This window comes from Crocodylus siamensis, chromosome 8, assembly GCF_052110815.1.
Source record: "Crocodylus siamensis isolate JL-2025a chromosome 8, ASM5211081v1, whole genome shotgun sequence".
Lineage (NCBI taxonomy): Eukaryota > Metazoa > Chordata > Crocodylia > Crocodylidae > Crocodylus > Crocodylus siamensis.
In genome coordinates this window covers 60,141,345-60,163,461 of record NC_143402.1, presented here as the reverse complement: position 1 = coordinate 60,163,461, position 22,117 = coordinate 60,141,345, and the positions used below count along the sequence as shown (strand labels likewise).

General features: G+C 51.0%; 1 protein-coding gene across 2 annotated transcripts; it reads right to left on the bottom strand.

The window, feature by feature from the left end:
• Positions 1-200: 200 nt before the first annotated feature.
• Positions 201-15,713, bottom strand: LOC149858825 (testis-expressed protein 47-like). Of its 2 annotated transcripts, XM_090061222.1 has the most exons (8): positions 15,233-15,713; positions 11,897-11,969; positions 10,972-11,075; positions 9,674-9,738; positions 8,692-8,896; positions 8,226-8,382; positions 4,322-4,378; positions 201-2,873 (listed from the first exon to the last, which is right to left on the bottom strand). In XM_090061222.1, the coding sequence occupies exons 1-7, from the start codon at positions 15,356-15,358 to the stop codon at positions 4,341-4,343; spliced, it is 768 nt and encodes a 255-aa protein (XP_089917348.1). In that variant the 5' UTR covers positions 15,359-15,713; the 3' UTR covers positions 201-2,873; positions 4,322-4,340. The 2 variants fall into 2 exon arrangements, with proteins under 2 accessions (XP_089917348.1, XP_089917347.1); XM_090061221.1 differs by lacking the exon at positions 4,322-4,378.
• Between the last annotated feature and the right edge of the window lie 6,404 nt (positions 15,714-22,117).

Here is a 22,117-nt window from a genome sequence, read left to right as displayed (position 1 = left end):
CCGGGTTCTCCTTCCTCCCTTTTTTGAGGTTGTTTTGAGGTACTTGGAGGTTGGGAGAGTTCCCAACTTGCCTCCTGCCTGCTGTCCCTTTTGGGGTTCAGGCTGCTGGGCCGGGGTGCTCTCGGAGACTGCTGTCTGCAGCCAGCCTCCTGAGCTCAGGTGTGATGCAGAAAGAACGAGTAGATTTCAAGTTCGGTGGTGAAAGCTCAGATAGGTTTATTGTCTCATAGGGCAATAGTGGGTTCATACAGCAATCGGCCTGGCTCAGCAAAACTGCCGAGGCAATGGTAAGCAACACATTATGTGTACAGACAAAAGGGTAGCCCCTGTTTTTATAGCCAGGATTCCCCCTCTCCGTGCCAACTCTTCTCTCTCTCTGTTGAGATGTCCCTTTGTACTTGTCTCTTTGCCAAGTCCAGACACCTGCAGTTCCTTCCTTAGCAACTGCAGCTCCCTGTGTCCAAATTTGGGCACCTAGAGCTCACTCCCTGCTGAGTCTTGGCTTTTCTAGCTCCCTCCCAACTGAATTTGAATATCTTCAGCTTACCCTGGCTAAATCCAGCTCACCTCGTTATCTCTACTTTACTAACGAGTTCTAACATTTTACTCCTCAACTTGTTCAGCTATTGTTTCTTACTTTGAATTAGAGTTTTTGTTGACTCCATCTTTTATCAGGTCCTCCAATGGTCACTGAAGCCTGTTACTCCCAAGGTCCTTTGTGGTGTCTTACCTTAACAACAGCCTAGCAGAACTATGGCCTAACGACCAAAACTCCTACAAGTGTCACTTGTCTCCACAGTATAGCTCCCCATTCCACTGGCATGGCCTGCATCCATGGGTCTTACACTGGTGACTTATGTGGGGTGGGGAGGGGAGGTTGGGTTTCTTTTGTTTTTTGATCTGGGTGGCTCAACATGACTGGCAAAGCGTAAGTAGGGTGATATATCGTGCCAGTCTTCATGCCACCCACAAATTTTAGCTGCAGAGAATGTATTTTTCCTTCTAGATCATTGATGAAAAGGTTAATTGTTGAGGGCTGCCTGCTCACAAGAGGTCAGGAACTGCGACAGGCAGCAGGTAGCTAACCATGTGTAGATGGCATCAGTTTCTACATCACACTCGCTGCTGCACTAGTGTCAACGGCAGCAACCAGCCTGTCTGTGTCTTAGTTTTCCACCCGGTTGTTAAATGAAGATAATTAACCCAACTTGCCTGGTGTCCCTTTGAATGGCAGGCAAACTGAAGCCCAGAGAAGTCAATTGATTTGCTCTAGGTCACACAATGTCTGAGTGGCAAAGGCAGTAATAGAAAAGGCCCTAAAAGTACCCAGGGAAGTGCCTTAACCACCAGACTTTCAGCCATTCCAGAGACTAGTGCTCTCATTCCCTCTTGCTTGCAGCTGTTTCACTTTGTGCTAATTAAATATTCACCGGCTGACGAAGAAAGAGCATGGCTCGGGTCTACTAGGTAGGGAATTCAGACGGGGGAGCGCTGGGCTCCAGGCCCTTCTCCACCGAGTGTGTCACTTTTGCATTAAATATTCAGTGCCCTCAGTACTACATGACAGTAGCGTGCTCCCTCCCGGACACGTTCTCTCCTGCTCTGGCTCAGTGCCTGTTCAAGCGTGCCACGCGAGGTGGGACAGCTTCAGCTAAAGGGAATCAAGTGCCTCTGCTTAAACTATAGCACCCTCTGTTTATCTCTGGGGCACTCTCCTGTGACATGAGGCTTCTAATCCCTTCCTGCTGAAGCCAGGGAGTCCTGATCATCGTGAGGGAGGAAGGGCCTGGTGGAAAGCAGGAATCTGTTGTTATGCAATTAAAGGCTGCACCATGAGTCGTACAGGCAAGGGAGGGCTTTGGGAAGGGAGGAGAACTGAGATGAGGAGCATTTGGTTTCATTTAATATTCCAGGAGGGCTTATGGCTGGAGGAACATTGATCATAATGAATCGGGCTGTTCCCTGTTTGAGGCATCCCCAGGCAGGCAGAGTTTCTTCCTAGTCAGTTTGTGGAACTGGTAGGGGGTCCAGTCCCTGTAACCTGGAGCTTGCCACAGCCACGTGGAGGTGGCAGGAGCTTTGCTGCATTGGGTTTCAGCAGGAGTAGGACCAGCAGGGCTCCCCTGCTGTCCTCAGCCCCCTCTTGGCTGACAATGAGGATGTTTAACAGCAGAGAGAGAAAAGAGCAGCTAACCACCCAGTTGGCTCCACCTTGCTCAGGGAACTTAGTGCACACTGTGCTTCAGGCAGTGGCCGTCCCCCAGGACTGCTGCCTCCAGCTCACCTGGTTTCTGAGGGCTAAGGGGATGTGTCATGTTCCTTCCATGTTCCCACTGCAGATCAGTCTCTTCCATGTCCAATACCAGAGAGGAAGACCCAGTCCATTGTCCAAAGCAGCACAAAGCAGGTGCAGATGATGCCAGAGATGCAGGGAGATCCCAGCCATGTCACTCTAGATTTTCCAGTCCTCACAGAGGTATTTAGACAATCTGACCTGAGAGAGCAGCATGACACCTACACCCTGATACCAGACCTACAGCTCTAGGGTGCCCTGTGGCATCCATACAGGCAGGGACATAGTGATTGATTAATTCTTGTATATTTGTAATTAACCTTCCTGTCCATCTGCCCCCATAATATCACCCGTGAGATAAACACCCCTCTAGTTTCCCATGCTGCTCCAGCGACCACAGGAAAAGATCAGCTGCATGCTGAGCACTGCCTGGTCAGATCTCTGCCTGGTCTATGCTCAGGGGCCTGCCCAGCGGTCTCTGGCATCAGCTGTGCTCAGTGCATATTTACATCCCAACGCTTTTCAATTCAAGAGGTCACCATGTGGGGCTCCATGTGCTCAGGCAATGGCCACACATAATCTGGAAAGGCAGAGGAAGAAGACTGTTAGACTAGCAGAAAAGAGCTGGAGGTTTAACCAAGAAAAGCTGCTGGCTGCATTGTGCCTTAGGATTCACTGAGTAACGCTGGGGAAAAATGGATGATCTAGCGAGGCCGGCCTTAAGACAGGCCAAGTTCAAGTTCCAGCCGTGCTGCTGACTCCCTGTGAGGTCTTCTATGCTGTACTTTGTCAAGGGCTTGTGAAGATACGTTTATAGTGACCAAGGACCTCCATTTACAGCGTGCATTCGCACTGGTGTGATTGGCAGTGGTTTTGTACACGGAGGGCAGTTACACCAGGATCCAAAGCAAGCATATGACCAGCTCTGCCAGGGCGGCTGGGCATAGGTGCTATCATTAAGAACTGGGGAAGCATATAATAGCCTGTGCTTAGATGGAAAGAACTTTTTTTACACAATCTGACAGGAGTTGAAGAGCATCCCTATGGGCCTGTTCAAATGGATGACTTCAGCATCTACCTATTGACTTCGGTAGGTTTTGGGTCAGGCCCGTCATTTGGAAAAGCCTGTTCCCACACAAATGGTTTGACAGGCAAGTCTAGTACCTCAAGCCAGCAGCACAGGAGACCTGGGTTCTTTCCCTCAACACTGGCAACAAGGACATTGGGCAAGTACCCTAGCTTCCTTACTCTGCCTTAGCTTCCCCATTTCTACAATGGAGTGACATTGCTGTAACAGCTGACATGGGGACAGAAGGACAGAGGGGTATGTGGCTCTAGCAAAGAATTCACTATCCTTGGAGCTCCAATGGTTCTTGCTACTGAAATGTTAAGAAACTGCAGTTATACAATATGAATTACAAGCAATAATCAGATTGCTGAATCTTGACTTTTGCAGATGACCCCAGTTGCATTAATAGCAATTAGGTTCCACATTATTGCTATTATTTTTAATTTCCTGCAAGTAAAAAATATATGTGGTAATTAAAGAAACAGCCAGACTTGGACCTGGATGGTGCTACTACCCAATAAAACACTTTCAAGAGTAACCAACTCCCTGGAGGCCTATCATAGGCGTTAAGGATTATTGCTAGTTGGCAGAAAAGACTATCATGCAAGATGAGCTGGGTTAATGGTGCATTATGGGCATCAGTTGGTCCAAGACACATGATCTAGGAAGTTCCTTGAAACCTTTGATGGCAGAAAAACTAGAAGCAGCAAGGGTTTCAACAGACATTTGTCTACACAGTGTAATATGCATATTTGAAATTCATACACTAGCACAATGAGCTGTTAGTATCACATTATGGGGAGGGTGTTGCTACAGAGGTATTAGAGGTGGCAATTTTATTTCAGCCTAGGTTCTACAAAGAGCTACAGAGGATGGATGTCTGTGACACTGCCTGCACATGCACTGAAAAGCATCATGCAAATACCAGCATGCACATTGCAGTGAACAGGGTACCGTACCTTTGTGTTGCAAAGAAACTTACACAGAAGATGTATTGTCGCTTCCAAATGCACGGCCTTTAAGCAAAATGAACTAGATGTAATCACTGCTTTGACTCAGTAGTCAGCTAGGCTCCTTTTCCTTCATCATTACCTTCTGTTGTGCTGCCACAAAATAGTTTTGGGGGGGAGTTTTTGGAAAGTGACTTGTGGTGGACCTCCTCACTGCACCTCCCCATCACCATAAGTTTTGACTGGGGTGAAGGGAACAATGCTTCATTTCTCAACAGTCCTTGATGGCTTCAAATCCAGAGTGGGACCTTTGTAATGTAGTGACAGGCTTGGTGGCCAACCCCACCCTGTCAATGCTTTAAAGGCAGTGGAGTCATAGAAAAATACACTTCTGTAAAGAAAATGAACCCTGGTCTCCTCACATGTCTAGTGCTTTGACACTAGGAACTGCACTGATTCAAATGGGAGTACTTCCGCTTCATAAAAGAGGAAAATCAGGCCTAATAGTGGAAAAGCAGGATGCCAATTTCCCCACCAACCTCACCTCACCTCAAGCCTGAAGACATCAAACCAGCCCCACTAGACTGCACAGGAGTTCCCCTAAGGTTCACTAGGGCCCATCTCCAATTGATGAGCTCAACCCAGGACTCAAAGTTTTTTCTCCTCCTAGAAAAGACGCAAGACACTTCCACAGGGCTCTCCCAGTTCTCTGTGGATGTCTCTGTGTAGAGAATCATTGTACCCTGCTTAAATCAGATGCTTCCAGCAAACTGGCCTCATTACTAGCCCTGTCAGTAGGACTTCTTGACTGCTTGAAAGAGTGGATAAAATATTGAGGCGGAAGAAAAGGAAGGTGAGAGAAAAACTATATAGCAAGAATAAAAGGAGGGCAGGGGAGTGGACTACAGCTGAGGAAAGGGCAATTCAGGCTGGGGTCAGGGACTTGGCCAATGCACTGGACAGCTGACTGTTCCTGCCCTGGGAAGAGACAGCTGGCTGGGCCTCAGGAACTGGTCTGCTCTCCTGGGCCGCTGCCACATGCTATGCTCCGGAGAGGATGTGCCACGGACAATGCTTAGCCTTAAATTTTGTCTCCCCAGGCCTGAGGGCAGTGGTACAGGACTCTGCAGAATAACCATTGAAGAAGCATCTAATAATTCACTCTGCCTGCACTGCACAGTCAACCCCTTTTATTTAAACCTTAGACTCCATCTCCATCTCCTGGTAGCTTCAGGAAACACACTGGAGCTTCAGAAGGCCAGGGACAGCCCTCACATTTGTAGTGCTAAGTAAATACATCCTCATGGCGCTACAAAAAGTGAGCATACAGCTATTCAAGCAACTTGTAGCACCACAAAGAGGGCAAAAGCGCTACAAAACAGTACCTCTTTCAAAGAGGACTTCTCAGGTTTGTAATGCTACACTTAACACTTGGCCAGTTACGCATGGGGCTGCAGGGGTCACCAGCTGTGCTGGCCCTGGTGTCTGCCCACCTGCCTGGCTCCACCGATCAGCTGGTTGGCGGGGTGGGAGGGGGAGCTGCAGGGTGGGGTGTGTGGTGTTAGGATTAGGGTGAGTGAATTCCCACCGCAACTCCTGGTGCTCTGGCAGCAGCAGCCCCAGGGGTGGTGGGGGCAAGCTGGGCAGTTCTCCCCATACCTGTCACCCCCACACACTGCAGGGAGCCTGTCTTTGGCAGAGGCTGCTTTTCACTGATCGCTGACAGCCTGCCCTTTTCCCTGCCAGGGTAGAAGGCAGGTTGTCAGTGACTGGGCTCTCCTGGGGGCAGGGGGACCCAAGGACAAGCCCCTCTCACCCCCCACTCCTCCCCACTCCCCTGGGGCTGGAGAGGCCAGCCTTTTCCCTTGATGCAACTTTGGAGCTTTCCAGTCAGGACTGCCTGCCCCAACAGAGCTATATTTTTGAAATGCTACAGAGTACCAAGGCATTTTGGTGCCTCGGGTACAAATGAATGCCTGTTCATACCTGCAGTTTCTATTGAGGCTCTAATTTTATCAGCAGTTGCCACTGAACATGAATCAAACCAGATGCACAGTCCACGGTGCAACAAGGTGAGTGACCAGAAATGCTTGGCCAAGGTCAGTGCTGTAAATACACAGAGTAAGAGGCTGTCTGCTCCAAAAATCTAGCGCGAGAGCTCTGCCACTGATTCCCCCAGCCTGGAAGAAACCCCGTGCCTTTTCTGTTTCTCGGACAGCATATAGATTTACTCCCTGAGAGTCAGTGCCTTTGCCTCGTGTTCATAACCAAAGGACACAGTGTGGTTAGGCATGGCCACAACTTATCATATAGACCCTCTGAAAGGCCCCATGGCCCATCAGCTCTGCACAGCTCTGCTGCAGGGACCCCAGAGGGCAAAGTGATTATCCCAGGAGGTGGAAACTGTGGGGTAAACACCTGCCAGGAAGTTGCAGCCTGAAGAGAATGGACAGAAACAGGGGAAGGGCCTGCTCCACACTGGGGCTGAAGGGGTTTTTTTAATTTCCATTTCGTGAAGTGTAAGGTGAGAGCTCAGCTAGGCTGAGGACCAAGGAACAATGCAAAGAACCTGCTCTAAGACACTGCAAAGCACTCACCAGGGCTGGCAGGCATGAGCTGTACCTCCCAGTAAGGAGATAAATAGACATCACCAAATGATGCAGATCAGCTGTGCCAAGATGTGAGCCAGCACAGCTGATCCGCTATACTGGGCCAAATGCACACCACCCTCTGTTTCACCCATTGATTCTGTGAGACAAAGCATACAGAGATGCATCCCCAGAAATATCTGGGGTGCAAGCTTTCACCACTTACAGAGACATGCCCCAGAGAGTCTCAGGGGTGCATCTCTGTAAGTGGGGAAAGCCTGGCAGGCATGTGGGGGGGGGGGGTGCAGGGGCCTGATTCTGCAAAGGAATTCCTGGGTCCTGTAGGACCAGGCCTTGCAAGCCCCAGGAGCACCTGCCCAGGGTAGCCTGGAGCTGCCTGTGCTCTCCCATCATAAAGCAAATAGACATCCATTGCAAAAAAAGCAGTACAATTCATGACTACTTTTTGCTGTGATCACAAAGGCAGTGATGGTGTGACAAAGGGCATGCACATTTTTTTGCTTTTCCTCTGTGCCACCATAAACATTGCTAGTGACACAAAGGTGATGGCTGTGTTCACTCTTAGAGGGCCTCTTTATCAGGGATGGGCTGGATCAGTTTAGTCTCTGCGCCCCAGCAGCACTCTGCATGCAGAGGCAGGAGGGGTCTGAGCAGGAGGGGTCTCCACTGCAAATTTTCTGTGCTAGAGGAAAGTTTGCAGCGTTTCAAAGTCAAAGGTTATTTTTTTTTCTACTTTCTTTATAGGCCATGCCCCAGGTCATGCTGAAGCAGTGACCCAGACCCCAAGCCTCAGGCACAGAAGGAACAGGGCACAAGCAGTGGTTGTACAACCACCAGCCCCCACAACTCTCCACAGGAGGAAGGAGAGCTCCTGTTCAGCTAGCACAGAGTTTGCAGCAGAACTAAGACCAGCGTGATTTTAGGCATGAGATACCATGCACAGGAAACATCCCAGCAGTCCAATGTTCTGAAAATGGCACTAGTGGATGGGGGTGACATGGCAGTGCAAACATTTTCCGTGCTCCAGATCTGGCACCAGCATATCTTTTCTGCAACTATCATACAGGGACAGTGAGAACAACCTTGGAAAGGGGCATGGGTTTTTTTGTGTGGCTTTTGGAAGCCCCACACAAAAAGTTGAGCCTGGGGAAGGTCTGTGGTTCTGGATGTATCAAGCCCATTCAGACTGGCTTCTGTCACAGTGGAGTTGTCAGAGACTAGAGGCCCCAGGGGCTTGGAGACCTCAGGCACAACCCTGTGCAGCCCAACACTGTTTGCACAGAGTACTGCCGGCAGCAACATACCTGAGTCCATGAGGATGTTTAAGGGGGAGTCATAGGCCTGCAGGAACTGGTCAGGGCTCAGGAGATCTCTGCACTCTAGGAGGTGACAGATGGTGTCCTGGGGAATTATCAAGTCAGGGACCTTCTGCAGAACCCCATCAGGGAGGTTCTGGGGGCTCTGAAAATCAAAAGAGTCAGGAAAGCTCTCAGTCACTCAATCCAAGCCATAAACATGATAAAGACTGCTTCTGCTACCCCTTCAGGATAGCTGATGACTCTACCGCCAGCCCCAACACAGTCCACTGCTGAGAATGGGGGCTGCCATGCAGCTGACACTGAAATCGTGAGCACCAGGACCAGCCAGTGAGATCCAGTCAGCCCAGTGACAGCAATCCCTGGATTTGGGGTGTCCCAAGAACTTGGCTAAAGAGGGGTCCAGAGAGTGCCCCTACACTGAATGAGCTATGTCTCATGGCCCGTCACTTACCTTGGGGTATTTCCACAGGTGCATGCCCAATTTTAGTAGCATTGCCACGCATTCGCTAATGATGCTCTCAAGAGGCTCTTCACGGGACGTGTCATAGCCCAGGTGCCTTCCTGGTACATTCAGCACCTTGTAATTCCACTGTTGAAAGAGCCTGGAGGGGATATTATGGGACACCACCAGGATCTTGGGATCCAGGACGAGGGCCCTGGGACAGGTTGGGAGAGAAGAACTCAAAAGCAGGCACGGAGAGGGCACATTTCCCACTTCTACTGGGAACAAGGCAGGAGCACACTCTACCAGCTGGCTTTGCTGACATGCAAACTTGGCACCGTGCAAATGATGCTGTTGTGGCTATTTGCACAGTCCTTAGCCTGCCCTCCGGGGTAGATGGAGGTACCCTGTTTTTAATGTGCCAATATTGCTTAGGTACCTACATTTAGGGTTCCTTTGATTCTGTCCAAAATATTGAGTTTTGCCATGAAAAATGAGGGGGTTATTTTCTCTTAGAATTTTGTGTGCAGAAAAAACATCTTTCAGCCAGCTCCAATGCCAGCAATACTCAGCAGCTGGTTTTAGTTAGGACTCTTCCTCATCCTCTTGTGATGGATCAGGGAGCCAAAGAGTTCAGCCACCTCATCACCCTGGCAGGAGAAAGGTGCTTTCCTTCCTCGTTTTAACTACAAAGGACATCAGAGAGCTCCTGTGTGCAGCAGGCTCTCAGCCGGAAACCTGCAGGCCCAGCAGATCATTGCTGAGACCTGCTCCCCAGCTGGTTTGGGCATGCCCAGCATTGCTGCCCTAAACATGAACCAGTGTGTCCCTAGCTGCAGGAGCCATTCCTCTAAGTCAGGGGTGTCCCAGGGCCAGTCCCCACTAACAACCTAAGCGGGATCATCCTTGCCCCTCACTCCCAAGGGAATGTGGTGACATGCTGAATGTAGGCATTTGAAGACCCTCAGGCTAATGGCTGAAGAGACCTCACCTCTGCCCATGCTGGTGCATGTCTCTGAGGTCCCGCAGGATGGAATAAAGCATGTCACTGGAGGACTAAAAGAGAACTTGTTAGTGTCTCCAACACATCTGGTCCTGTTGGCCCCATCGTGCAACACCAAGACTGCTCCCTCAGAGCCCAGGGCTGTGAGCCTTGGCTTTGCTGTGGATGGCTCCAGCAAAGGTCCCCAAGCTTCGAGCACAGCTCTGGCTGACCTTCCACCAGCTACCACCAAGCCTGGGGGGAAGAAGGACTTCAGGCCATCATGGCACAGAGACCAGCTCCAAAAGGGATGGTCCCGGCCTTTTCAGATTCCTGAGGAAGGGGCCATGGGGGATGGGTGGAGGTATGTGTGAAGGACTTGGGCTGGGGCTGGGCAGGGAATGGAGAAGAGCCCTGAGGGTGTAGGATAGGGCCTTAGATCCCAGGGTCACCACCCTGTGCCGCCGCCTCCCAGGAGCAGGGCCGGAGAGGCAGGGGCTGGGGGGGAGGCAGCAGCTGCCCTCTGCGACCTGCACAGGTGCCACTGGCTGGCCAGAAATGGGGGAAGCTCACATGTGGTGGCCACTACTGCCACCCACAGCCCCATGCCACAACGTGCAAGCCCCCCACTCTGCGTCTGGCTGCCACCACCCCGCCACCTCCGTGGCCACCTGCCACCACCAGAAGGGGTACACCCCTTAAAAAAGGTTGAAAGCCCCTGTAGTAGAGGGTTATGGCGGATGTGCACAGCACCCTAGGCACAGAAAACAGAGCTGACCATGGCCTTTTGCCATTCCCAGAGAAGTCCTGGCCTGGTGACTCCTCAGGGACATGCCCTGTCTCTGTCCCTTTTACCCACTTGTTTAATAATTCCTGTCTATGTGCATGGCACTGGTTGCCCAAGCCATAATGCCAACAGTTACCAAGGCCACCCCATGGGCCAAGTCCCTGAGAAGTCTGTGCCCTTAGTGTCATTGGAATGCCTGGGGTTTTGGCCCAGCAGTTGTATATACGTATGCCAGTGTGACATGGGCATTTGGGAAATCTTTGGGTAAATCGCTGTGAACACAGGGGACTGGGCTTGATGGCCCTTAATGCTCTTCCAGTCCTATGTACCTAGATGGCTAGACTTACCGAGTATTCCCTGTCCACACCAGGTACCAGTGGTAGGGCTGACTGCCCCCACGAGCACCACGTTCTGACAGTTATATGGACCTCTCTGCTCTGGGCTAAGTCCTGACAGTGACCCAGACCGCGATCCACATTGCCTGCCAGCAATTACCACGTCTTGTTAATTCCATGCATACCTCCACGGTGTGGACAACGTAGGCTGGGTAGAGCAGCAAAAGGCCTGTAACACCTTCCCCACGGTAGTAGCGCTGCAGACTCAGGAACAGGTGCTCCCAGTACTCTGCAGAGACCACACCCCAGTGTTGGCTGGCTGAGCAGACCCCCCCTGCCCCCAGCATAACCAGACAGCACCTCCTCCCCCACCCCACGGCAGCCCAACCCCCTTCTCCGGCCTTCGGGAGAAGTGTCCCAGGTGTCCCTGCTGACCCCCACCCCCCACGTCCTGCTCTGAGAATGGGGAGGGGAGAGGACCCTTCTTTGGCACAGTGCTCTCTTCTGCTCAGTGTGGGGACTTGCAGGCAGCTGAGGGGAAGTTCATGAGCAGAGGAGGCAAGTCTTTCATTTTGGTTTTGAAATCATGCTGAAATCAGGAAACTGACTCTATGGCCCAGGAAGTCCTTTCCAGTGCCTATAATCCTTTAGAAGGTGATTTTTTTTGCGGGGTAGAAAGCTGGAAAGGGGAAGGGGCAAAAAGCCTGAAAAGGTGACCTGGGGGAGCCCTGCATCTCAGGGATTACTGTCTGTGAACCCCAGTGACTCCAGTACTACTGCTCTAGGGTAGGCAACCCTCACTGCTGTTGTGCCAGTGTGGCTGTGCTAGGGGAAGGGAGGTGTCTGCAGACCCCGTCCAGCTCTAGGAGGTAGGAGCCTTTGCCAAAACAGCCCCCCACTGCTTGAAGAGTGTGGGCAGTAGTCGGGAGAGGGAGTGCCCCCAGCGTGTTTTGCTGCTACCTGGTCCATTACCATGCCAGACCCAGGCAGAGCTGCCCAGACATGTCCAAGAAATTCAAGCTTTGAGGCTATATGGTGTGTTGTGTGTTAAATGGTTGGTATCTGTCCTGTGGACCAATATCTACTGGAACAACAAGACCAAATCTTTACCTGCTAAATTCCTCTTGTCAGCCAGCTCTGGGGAGATCTTAGCCAGAAATATCAGCCTGTGGAGAAGAGATTTCTAGATGGAAAGAGAAGAAGGCCAATTGGAATTGGCCAGAAAGGGAAGGTTACTGAGACGGTTTGCTGTTTGGGGCCAGGACGTTTGTTCTATGTCTGTACAAAACCTAGCACAGCAGGGTCCCGGGCCGTGAGTGGGACTCCGAGCTGTCATAATACTGATAAGTATTAATTACCCTATATCAACATGAGGTCCCAAGCCTGAGACTCTGGACACAGGAAGATGACAGGACTGGCACTGTGATCTTCTTGTGAGGGTTTGGGCGTGGACATAGGCAGGGCCGGACTTTGTGCTACCCCTGACGTTTTTAATGTAACACATTAGCCTTCCAGGAATCACACCACTCGGCGTATCTGTTGGATGGGCCGGCATACTCCCATGTGGATCGTGCATGCCTGATTTGCCTTTCCAGGGTTCATTCTGTGCATAAACACACACCTCATGAGCGCTGAGAGGACACACCAAAAACAGGATCATTGGGTGATGCATTATTGTCCTTTCAATGTTGAGGGACAGGATCTTACAAATGAGTGCACACCCCTACTCCTCTCCAGTTCATGCATCTACCTCTCAGTTGCCCAAGGAGAAAACAGACCAAGGTGCCAACTTCTACTCCACCTGCTAGAGGCCTATGAGCACTTAGGTGCTTTAAGTGCTATTTTATTCCACCCCTCTGAAATTCTCCTCCCCCCCCCTCCAAAAAAAAAAACCTGATGTAAAAGATGGGATGCACCCCTCTGCTCCATGCTGCTTGAGGGTAAGATGTATTACAAAAGTAGATGCATTAATGGGGATGACTGGAATCACATGGTGGCACCTAAATCCATTAGATGCCCAACAGGTAGAGCAGAAACTGGCCCATAGTTTCACAGGACACCCTCCCCTTATCATCCAAAATACTGCACCTTCCCAACAGCAAGTCCTCATGGAAACACCTAAGAAACATTTCAGCGCTCCTCCTCTAGCTTTATATGGGTCCAGAGTGCTATATGACCTGTAGCCATCCCTCGCTGACACCTCACCAAGGAGGCCAGGGACTCAGCAGGCATGGAGCATACAATCCCCTCAACCCAGAGGCAGTGCCCCCGGACAGTTTGGTGGAGGCTTGCAGGAGGCGACTGGCAGCGTGAAAGGGGAAACTGCCTCGCTTCCATTGCACAGGGAATGGAGAGACCAAGCACTTTTCCCAGCGCTGAAATCAGCCAGTGACATTTATCCCTGTGCAAAGGACATAGCAGCACTGCCTAAGGCTGAATGCCACCTTCAGCGAACAGAGACTATTGCACTAAAATAATTTCCAACCTCTTCCCTTCCAGTGGCAGAGGTAGGTGCAGCCAGGAAGTTTTATTTTGATTTGCTCTAGAAACCCCCAATAGGATTCATCATAGGCAGGTGCCTGACAGGCACAAGGCTCTTAACAGCATCAGTCAAACACTGAGATTTTCCTTTGTCCCCAAAGAGCAGAGAATTTGCAACCAAATAACATCCACAGGCTTCTGTTGACATTTCTGTCAAGTGCCTTCTCCTGTGGAGTGAGTCGGGGCAGGAGTGGAAAGGTCCTGGAGAGCTTTCATTGCCAGAATAAGGTCACGGCTGCAAGCTGCTGTCTCAGAACATCAGTGGTGCTAATTTTAGTGCGTCCTTCAGGGAAAACAACTTGGAGGTGACGGTGGAAAGATTTTTTATACATAAAGAAGTTATTTAAAGGGTAAATATGGGATGATTATCTCTTGGACTTGCTGGCTCTAAACAGCAATGCTTTGAGATGAGGGAGGATGATGCAGTTTTAATATAATAGGGCTCAGAGACCCCAACAGAGATCAGTGCCCCATTTTGCTGGGCACTGCACATGCATTTATTTATTTATTCACTTTATAAGCCACCCTTCCCAACAAGGCCCAGGCCAAGGAGTCTGTAGGAAGGCAAAGCCAGAACCCAAACCCAGAACCCTTGCCTTCAGCCTAGTCCCTTCACTTGAAGAACAACCCTCCTCTTGTGAGACTTGCGTCTTTTTTGCTCAGAGCCGTCACTGTCTGCTTCCATGTGTTGTTTTGCGCTGTCGTATGGCAGGGCATGCTTGAGACAGGCTCTGCTGGGGATGTGGCTTAGACATGCCCCTTCCAAAATGTATCTGGCAAGTAGTCCGATTACCTGTACTGTGACAGCCATCTCTTTGGGTGGGCTCCTCTTTGTAACAGGAAGGACCTGCATGGTTTTGCATTCAGTGAAAAATGTGTCTCTTGAGACGGCTGACAGTAATCTGAACGGTGACCACTGTCTCAGACAAACAGATGACCCCAACATTTGGTTAGTGCTTGATTTCTCCGTCTGACAGAAGGCCTCTGTAAATGAAGCATAACTGACTTCTTGAATGATCAGAGGGGAAATAAAGGTGGCCCAAACTGGACAAGAGGATCTGTAGCTACAAGCAAGCTGTTATTGGCCAATGGCCAGATATTAAGGCTATTCATGGTATGGCACCTTCCACTATGAGTAGCCCATTGACTTGCATGCATCAAATACTGACGATGCTACAAAAATCTTGCCAGCAGCACTTCAGCGAGGACACCCCCACACCATCAGTCAACTACCACAACCCATTCAGCACTTGGAGCCTCCCCAGGGGCTCTTCATGCCCTGGTGGTGTAGCTGCTGAGTGGGGCTGTGCAGACTCACTTCTGCCAGCTGCTGCCAGAACTTCCCGTTGCTCAGCTAAGTAAATGTAGATCTAGCCCGTGAGGAAGAGCTTCACTCTCGGGTCTACATAAAAGTTATAAGGTGCCTAGGAGCTTAGATTGAAAGCTGCTCCAGGATTTGGGGCCTGAAATGTCAGGAGTTTCTAGATCCAGATCGATGGAAGAAGCTGTAAAGCCCCTAAAGACAGCAAGCCCAGTCCAGAAGTTGAGTCCTAGAAAAGAATTGCCTGCACCCAGATACAAGTTTAAGAGAAAACTTAAGTTTAAGCTGTACTTTTACCAGCCCGGAGATTAGGTTGAAGTCCTTCCAAGGCAGAAGATGATCACAGCCTTGGGCACGTGCCTTCACCAAGGTACTATGTGTTCACATCATGTCTCCAACCTCCTCATGGTATTTCCTTATCTTCAGCTCACACCAGTCCAGAGCCATCCTCCCCCCCCCCCCCCCGTATCCAACCCCTTATCCACACCGTGCACTTCCAGTACCTCCCTTTTTCTCACTGCTAGACAGCTACAGAACTGGAGAGCAAAGAGCAGGAAGCCCCTTGCCCAGACGACAATACTAACCGTTTCCTCACTGGCCTGGATTGCTCTCCGGCTGAGGATGAGTTGAAGGAAATTGGTCCTGTCTTCCTTCACTGTTAAATCCTTTGCCTTCTTCCTCAGCTTCCCAGCCTGCTCACAGCCAGCCATCCCCTGCTTGCTCTCTCACTCCTCCTACACAGTAATGGCACTCAGTGCCTTAAATTAAAATCTCAAATCCTGGTTTGGCTTCCAGAAACCAGATACTGGTACCAGAAGACACAAGTCCGGTGTCTGAATTACGCTGGCTTTAAGGACGACAAGACTCTGGGCAGGAAAAAAACAGTTCACAAAGAAGTTTTCCCGTGTCTTAGCAGCAGAGCCCAGTTCTTGGGTTTATCCATTTGGTTTCATTGTTTGCTGGCATTTTCTGTTGGCAGCTTAGCCAAAGGGGAGGAGTGTTGCTCAGGCAACACATGGCATCTATAGCTCCTTCCTTTCCTGAAGGCTTTGAGTGATTACAGACACAGCAGAGGCCTACGTGCTTGCTGCTTTGTGATTAGCTGGGGATGTTACTTGAGCCTGGCTCCAGGTAGGGTGCTGCTCAGGGCAGCAGTCACAGCATACCTCTGGCTTCAGAAGCAAGCTCTGCAGATAGGGCCACAGCAAATGCCTTTGGGAAGCCATGTTGTTGCATTGCTTCCTCTTCAGAGTCTGGTTTAACTTTCAGAGGAGGTAGAAGACAGGTTATTTCATCACCGAGGAACGGAAGAAGTCTGGCAGCACTGGGGAGTTGCAGGTACTGGAGCTGGCATGCTATTTAGCATCTTTTTCCCCAAATTGTGCATTTCAGAGGCCTGGCTCCTGACTTCAAAGGAACAGGGCTGTACTGCGGAGGGTGCAACCGAGCCGTCAAAGGGAGGTCCCGGGGAGAAGGGAGCCTGGGGGCACGGTGCGCCTGGGAGAGACCATGCCATTGCTGACCACTTCTCTCCTGTGCTGCTGAAGCCAGGGACAGTGACTCGAGGCCCCATTTGTGGGAATTACCTACCTGCCTGCCTGCGGTCTCTGCCTGGAGCCTGAGGAGAGGCTGGTGGTTCTGGCTGTGGATACCCGCGCCCTGCCTGGCCTCACTGTATCTGCATAGTTTGGCAAAGAGCAACAATTTCAACAGAAAATCGTTGCTCTGAAACACCTTAGAGCAGTGATTCTCAACCAGAGATGCCGTGAGAGCCTTTTAAGGGTGCTGCGGGGCGGGCTGCTGCACAATATTAGCACTTCGAGGTGTGCAAGCACCTATATGAGTCACAAAGATAATCCCAGAGGTTTCAAATAGGAGCCTGTGGTGTCACAACGTCCTGACCTGTTGTGTTCTTCCTGAGTCCTTGGCAACACAATTTTTTTATAAAGCAGTTGAAAAATGAGTGAAGTTAGTTTTTGAAATGGGGTGCTGGGAAATCCAGTTCTGGATGGATGCCTTCAGTCTAAACAGGTTGAGAAGCGCTGCCCTAAAGCCTGGTGGTTGGCTTGTGCCGCTGGGAACTGGAAGAGGGAGTCTGAAACTCCTCGTGCTGGCAACCTGCATGCCCTGTATGTCGGGTGAGTGCTCCAAGCAGTAGGATAGGGACTAAAGCGGAGGCAGCGAGGGAAGCTTTGCTTCTACCCAAGACTTTATACACGCAATAAAAAAGAGCTCCAAAAGGAGGGGTGAAGATCTCTCCTGAAACACCTCCAGTCTGGGGGTTACTGCACTGGTCTGGGAGGGGGCAGTTTGAATCCCCTCAGGCAGACTCCCTTCTGTATGTCTCCAGTCTGGCTTCATGACAGCTGCTGACGGTGGGCCTCTGGAGCCAAGCCTTGAAGCAGGGGTCAGAACTGAAGCCTTTGCTCCCTCCTGGGGACTGCACTCACCACCGCCTTACAGAGCCGGTGGCACCTTACTTGCTTTCCCTCTGGCCCCATGATTCTTGCATTTTTTGTTTGCCTCTTGGCAGCTCAGGTGGAATAGAGATGCCGACCGCAATTTATGCATCTTCTTCTATTACTCTCCAAAGGCAAATCTACACAATTTACACTCACCTGGCATTCACAAAACCAAGGCAAACCGTCAATGATTCCTGGCCATTTTGGAGGCTCTGTCAGAGCATCATGGCTCAGGGGTTTCCTCTTCTGCAGCTTCCTCCATGTTCTGTGAGTAACTGCAGCTGCATCAGGGTTTTCGCTCTCAAAGGCACAGCCACGTCCATAAATTTTTTTCTCACAGCATTTTTGTTCTGTTCTCTTCATGCAGCCCAATCAGAAGAGAAGCACCCCACTTCATTAAGTGTATTTTCAGAGACAGGAACAGTGATTCATGATTCTTCGGTTGTAAGAAATTTCACGGTAAAAGCTTCTGATGTATCGGTTAGCAGTGAATTTATTCTTTTTACAAAAATCTTAAAAGAACTTGGCTTGGCTTTGCATTGTTGGCTTCTCTTTCATTCCCTCCCCCGCAATACTCAGTCCCAGCAACATGTTTATATATTCTCACAGTGTGTCACTGCAATTTGCAGTCTGAATCATGACCATTTCCATTAGCAACAATGACCACAAATCTAATGCATGTTGTCTACAAATATAAGCTAATCTTGAAATGTCTAAACCAGGACTGTCCACCTGGCAGCCCATGGGCGGCATGTGGCCCCCAGATGCGTAGGGTTGATTTGCAGCTCCTCTATCCCCAGAGCTCACACCCAGCTGCTGCTCTCCCCATGGCTTCAGCTACAGCAGCAGCTGGGGCCCCTGGGCTCCCTCTCCCTCCTCCAGCTTCCACATCCTGTCCCTTCCCCAGGGGGCTGAGAGGGGCAGCGTGGTGCTGCCTTGGGCACCTGCATATCATGGTGCAGCGGAGCCTGCAGCAAGGGAACCAAGGCTGTCTGGGGTGTCTGCACACATACACGGTACAGGTGTGCCCTTGGCACAGTGGGGAAGGGGGCCCATGTGTGGTCAGGGGGGTCTGTGGCTCTGACTGCTGTGACTGATGGGACATGCAGCCCACAGCTGCTTGGAAGTTGGCCAGCCCTGTTCTAGGCCCTGAAGCATCAACAGCCCCATCTGAACAGACGAAAGAGCTCCTTCCCATCCACTGCCACAGAGCAGCAAGGCCCACATTTCCAGTTTGCCACAATCAACAGAAATAGGAATTGCTGGTGAATAACTTGTTCCACATTTGCAACTGTGCTCTTTTGCTGTGAAGCAAGGCTGCACATACCCCATGCTGTGAGAGGGTCTGAAGCTTTTGGGGTCATTCAGACCTGATTGTGCTCAGTAAAGATGAGACACTAGGCCCTTGCGAACCTTGAGCCTGTCAGCCAGGGCTTTATATCTTTGAGGTGTTTCATTACACTGAACACAGCACCTGCTACACTGGGAGGGGGTCCTTGGTAGAGAGAGGAAAACTCTGCATGGCTTGCCCTGGCTCAGTGAAGCAGCAAGCAGCTCAGCCTTCAAACTCTGTGAGTTCCCTTGTTTTCACCAGGACAGAGCCCCTGTGATTTGAGTGCTGGCCCTGCCTCCTTTGCTCACAGCATCTTGGGGGTGCATGTTCAGGGAGTCCTCTGCCTTTTGAGCTGCTCAGAACGTCTCTTCTTTAAATGCGCTTCTACACAGGTAGACAAGGCAGGAAAAGTAGCGCAACCATTGACTCCCCCCACCCTGTACAGAGCTCTGTACCCAGCCACTTCCAGACCAAGCCAGAGCCAAGGTGACACAGAGGAACAGGTGGTAGGGCAACAATGGAGGGAAGGATCCCCATGCACACACGCTTGCACCACGTATGCACGTGTGCCCTCTCTCTTTCTCCCCCAGTGCTTAGGCTGGAATCAAAAGTGGAATCAAAAGTGCAACATTTTTCACTGTACATAGAAACCAAAAGTGGGACTAGTTTAACACAGTGGGGGAAAGGAGTGTCATGAATGTTACTTCCTGGTACGTCTCTTATCATCCCGCATGATTCTGTTCACTCTGTCACTTTGTGTCCTCTCCCCAAGCAAGGCAAATATTTCGGAGCCTCTAGAGAGAAGCCCATTGACTTGCATTGGGCTGGTTACCTGTATTCACCTCTGCCTGGAGGGGCCAGGTGAACAGTGGGAGTAAGACTGCAGGGAGCAGGTGCCTCTATAGAGCCTGGCATTACCCTGCCAGAGCATCATGGGATATGCTTGCATGAGCTATTGGTCAAGGAGGAGTTACATATCCCTTCAGGTCTCCCCTGGCTATTGTACATGTACACACACAGGCATGTGCACATACATGTGCCAAGAGGTCACACTATCCCAAACCCCAGGGTGATCTGCATTTCACCTTCACTCTCTTTCTCTCTCTGGCTTTAAAACAAAAAACATAAATCTCTCCTCGTTACAGGGCCAAGTAAAGGTGTGGGAGTGAAATGCAGAGTTGCTGGGGAAAGTGAGGGCTGACTTGAGGCAGAGGAAACTCCTGGGTCAGACCCAAGCCCTGAGCACTGAATTATTCCCACCCCTGGCCATGCACACACACCTTTCTGATTTCCCTCTGCTTGTCCTGCTCCAGCCCATAGACAGAGACTCTGGCCTCGAAAGCAAAGTCCTCCAGCTCGTACTGGAAGCTCAGGGCGCGTTTTGTCCTGGATGTCATGGCTGTAGCCTGCTACTGTTGCCTAGTGACTGCATCTAACACAAGGCTCGTGCGGAGCTCTGCTCGGGGACCGCCCTCTCCAGCACAGAGGGTGTGAGCACAGCTCTGCCGGCAGATGCATCTGTTAGGGCTCTGTTGCCGGGACATAGCTTGCTGCTTGCAGGTGCATTCAGGTCACAGCGACTCTGGCAGTGGGCCTCATCCAAAACCTGGTGAAAGCAGGATGCACTGGCCTCCAGAGTGCTCGCTTTCCGCAGTCAGCGGTCAGTTAGTGCCAGGGTGACTCATGATTGGAGAGCTAATTGAGGATGGAGCTGGGCTCTGGAATGAACTAAGGAGCACATCACCACCTGCCCCTTCAAGGACCTGGGGCAAATACAGGGCAGCCTGGGAAGAACAAATCTCTGGTGGAGCAAGATTTCCCTGCATACACTGCGCTTCCTGGGACACTCTGGGCTCCATGAGACCGATACAGGAACATTAAACTCTGAAAGACTCCAGTTCTGGGGGTGGGATTGCAGGCTGGCTTCAAAATGCCCATCCCTGCTGGCATGGCGATAAGAGTAGTCAAGCAATGGTAGTGAAATTATGCCTGCCTCCTCTGCTTCCCTCTGAGATGGCTCGTGGGAGCAGTAACTGACAGCTAGAAGCATCCCGGGTTTCTGCTTTTAAAGACACATGTTTTCAAAGCCTTGTTTGAGTAACGAAGAGCCAGGCAGTGAGTGACTAGGAGACTGGGTGCTAAGACCACTCCAGGATCTAAGCCCAATGAGGACTTTGTTCCTGGCTTTAGAGGAGAAAAGGCCTGGCTTTAGAGACATGGCTTTGCCCAGCTATTGGAGTTTCCAGCAAGTTTGAAGAGCCTTGTGCCTTACAAATGGTTACAAGCAGGAGGTCAACTCTCCTGCCCTGTGCTCATGTGCCTGCAGTGGCTCCCGTCAGCTTCTGATGTCAGTTTAAGGCCTTGGTCCTAATCTTCAAAGCAGCTAAGGATCCAGCCACAGCTAAATCACAGACCGAGTCACAGTCTATGAACTCTTGACGGTTGCCCTCTTCTAGGGCAGGACAGATCATAAGGCCTAGGAGGAAGCTGGTGAGAGCTGGGAGCAAAAGGTGATCTGCTAAGGGGATCTGGCTAGAGGACATGCTCACAGAGGGGATCAGGCCGGAGTCTGTCTGGCTTTAGGAGACACTGCACAGTTATCCTCTTTGACCCAAATCTAAATATTAGCCCCTCCCTACCTGAAGCCCCACCCCCTACCCAAAAAGTCTTCACTGACATGGCCAACATCCTCTAGGCCAGGCCCTGCCAGCAGTAGCGCTATCCTCCAGCTCCAGGCAGCAGAGCTCTCTGAAGATGTGACCATTTCCTGTACATCTATGGGTAAGGCCTGTGACCTGGCCTGCTCGGAGCCACATTTTGCTCATCCTTAATAATGACGAGCAGAAGTTTCCAATGCAGGTCCTTCTGTGAGGTGGCTCCGCTCTTGCTTCCTTGTGCCGTCAGGGTTAGCAGCAGGGTGGGGACAGGCAGTGGATCAGGAGACAAGGAACTCCCTTGGTGTAATCTTTGTTCTCTGTAGTAAGCAGCTACCTCAGTTTCCCCACCTGGACAATACTTTGTCATAGCACCAAAAACATTCTCTGGATCATCCTGGCCTCTCCAACTGCATCTGTTCCCCCCAGGCCCAGGCACTCAGCATTTAGCCCTTCAGGGCCAATGTGTCATCCCCCAAGGTAGAGGCAGTGGGCTTGCTCCCAGTGAGCACTGAGGGCTTGCAACTTCAATTGTTTCACCAGTCAAATACACATTTCCTTGCCTAGTCCTTTCCCCACTGCAAGGCTTCCAACTGCACTGCACTTTGTGCGCTGTAACCCTGAGGTGCCTTTGACTCTGTAGGACCCATGGGCCCCATGGTCAAGGCCCTCACGTTCTGCGCTACATTTCACCTTGACAGGTCCACCACGCTTGCACAGCCAGAACCTGACCCTCAAGCAGAGCAGACGGGCTGAAGGCTCCCTCCTCTGAAAAACAAGCTTAACAGCACAGGCACACGCTGCCTGCAAACTGGGGAATGAGCAGCATTTGAAACAGCCTCGATGATGAGGAAGCTGCTTGTTGCATGTCCCATAGGGCCTTTGGTGTGGCTTGCACCAGCTGTCTCTCAATTGCAAAGTAGAAGCACTTTGCAGCCTGGCTCTCCCATCACTCCCTGAGCTCAAAGGCACAGTCACACATACACACACATGCAGTCATGGTGGTCAGGTTGTTCCCAC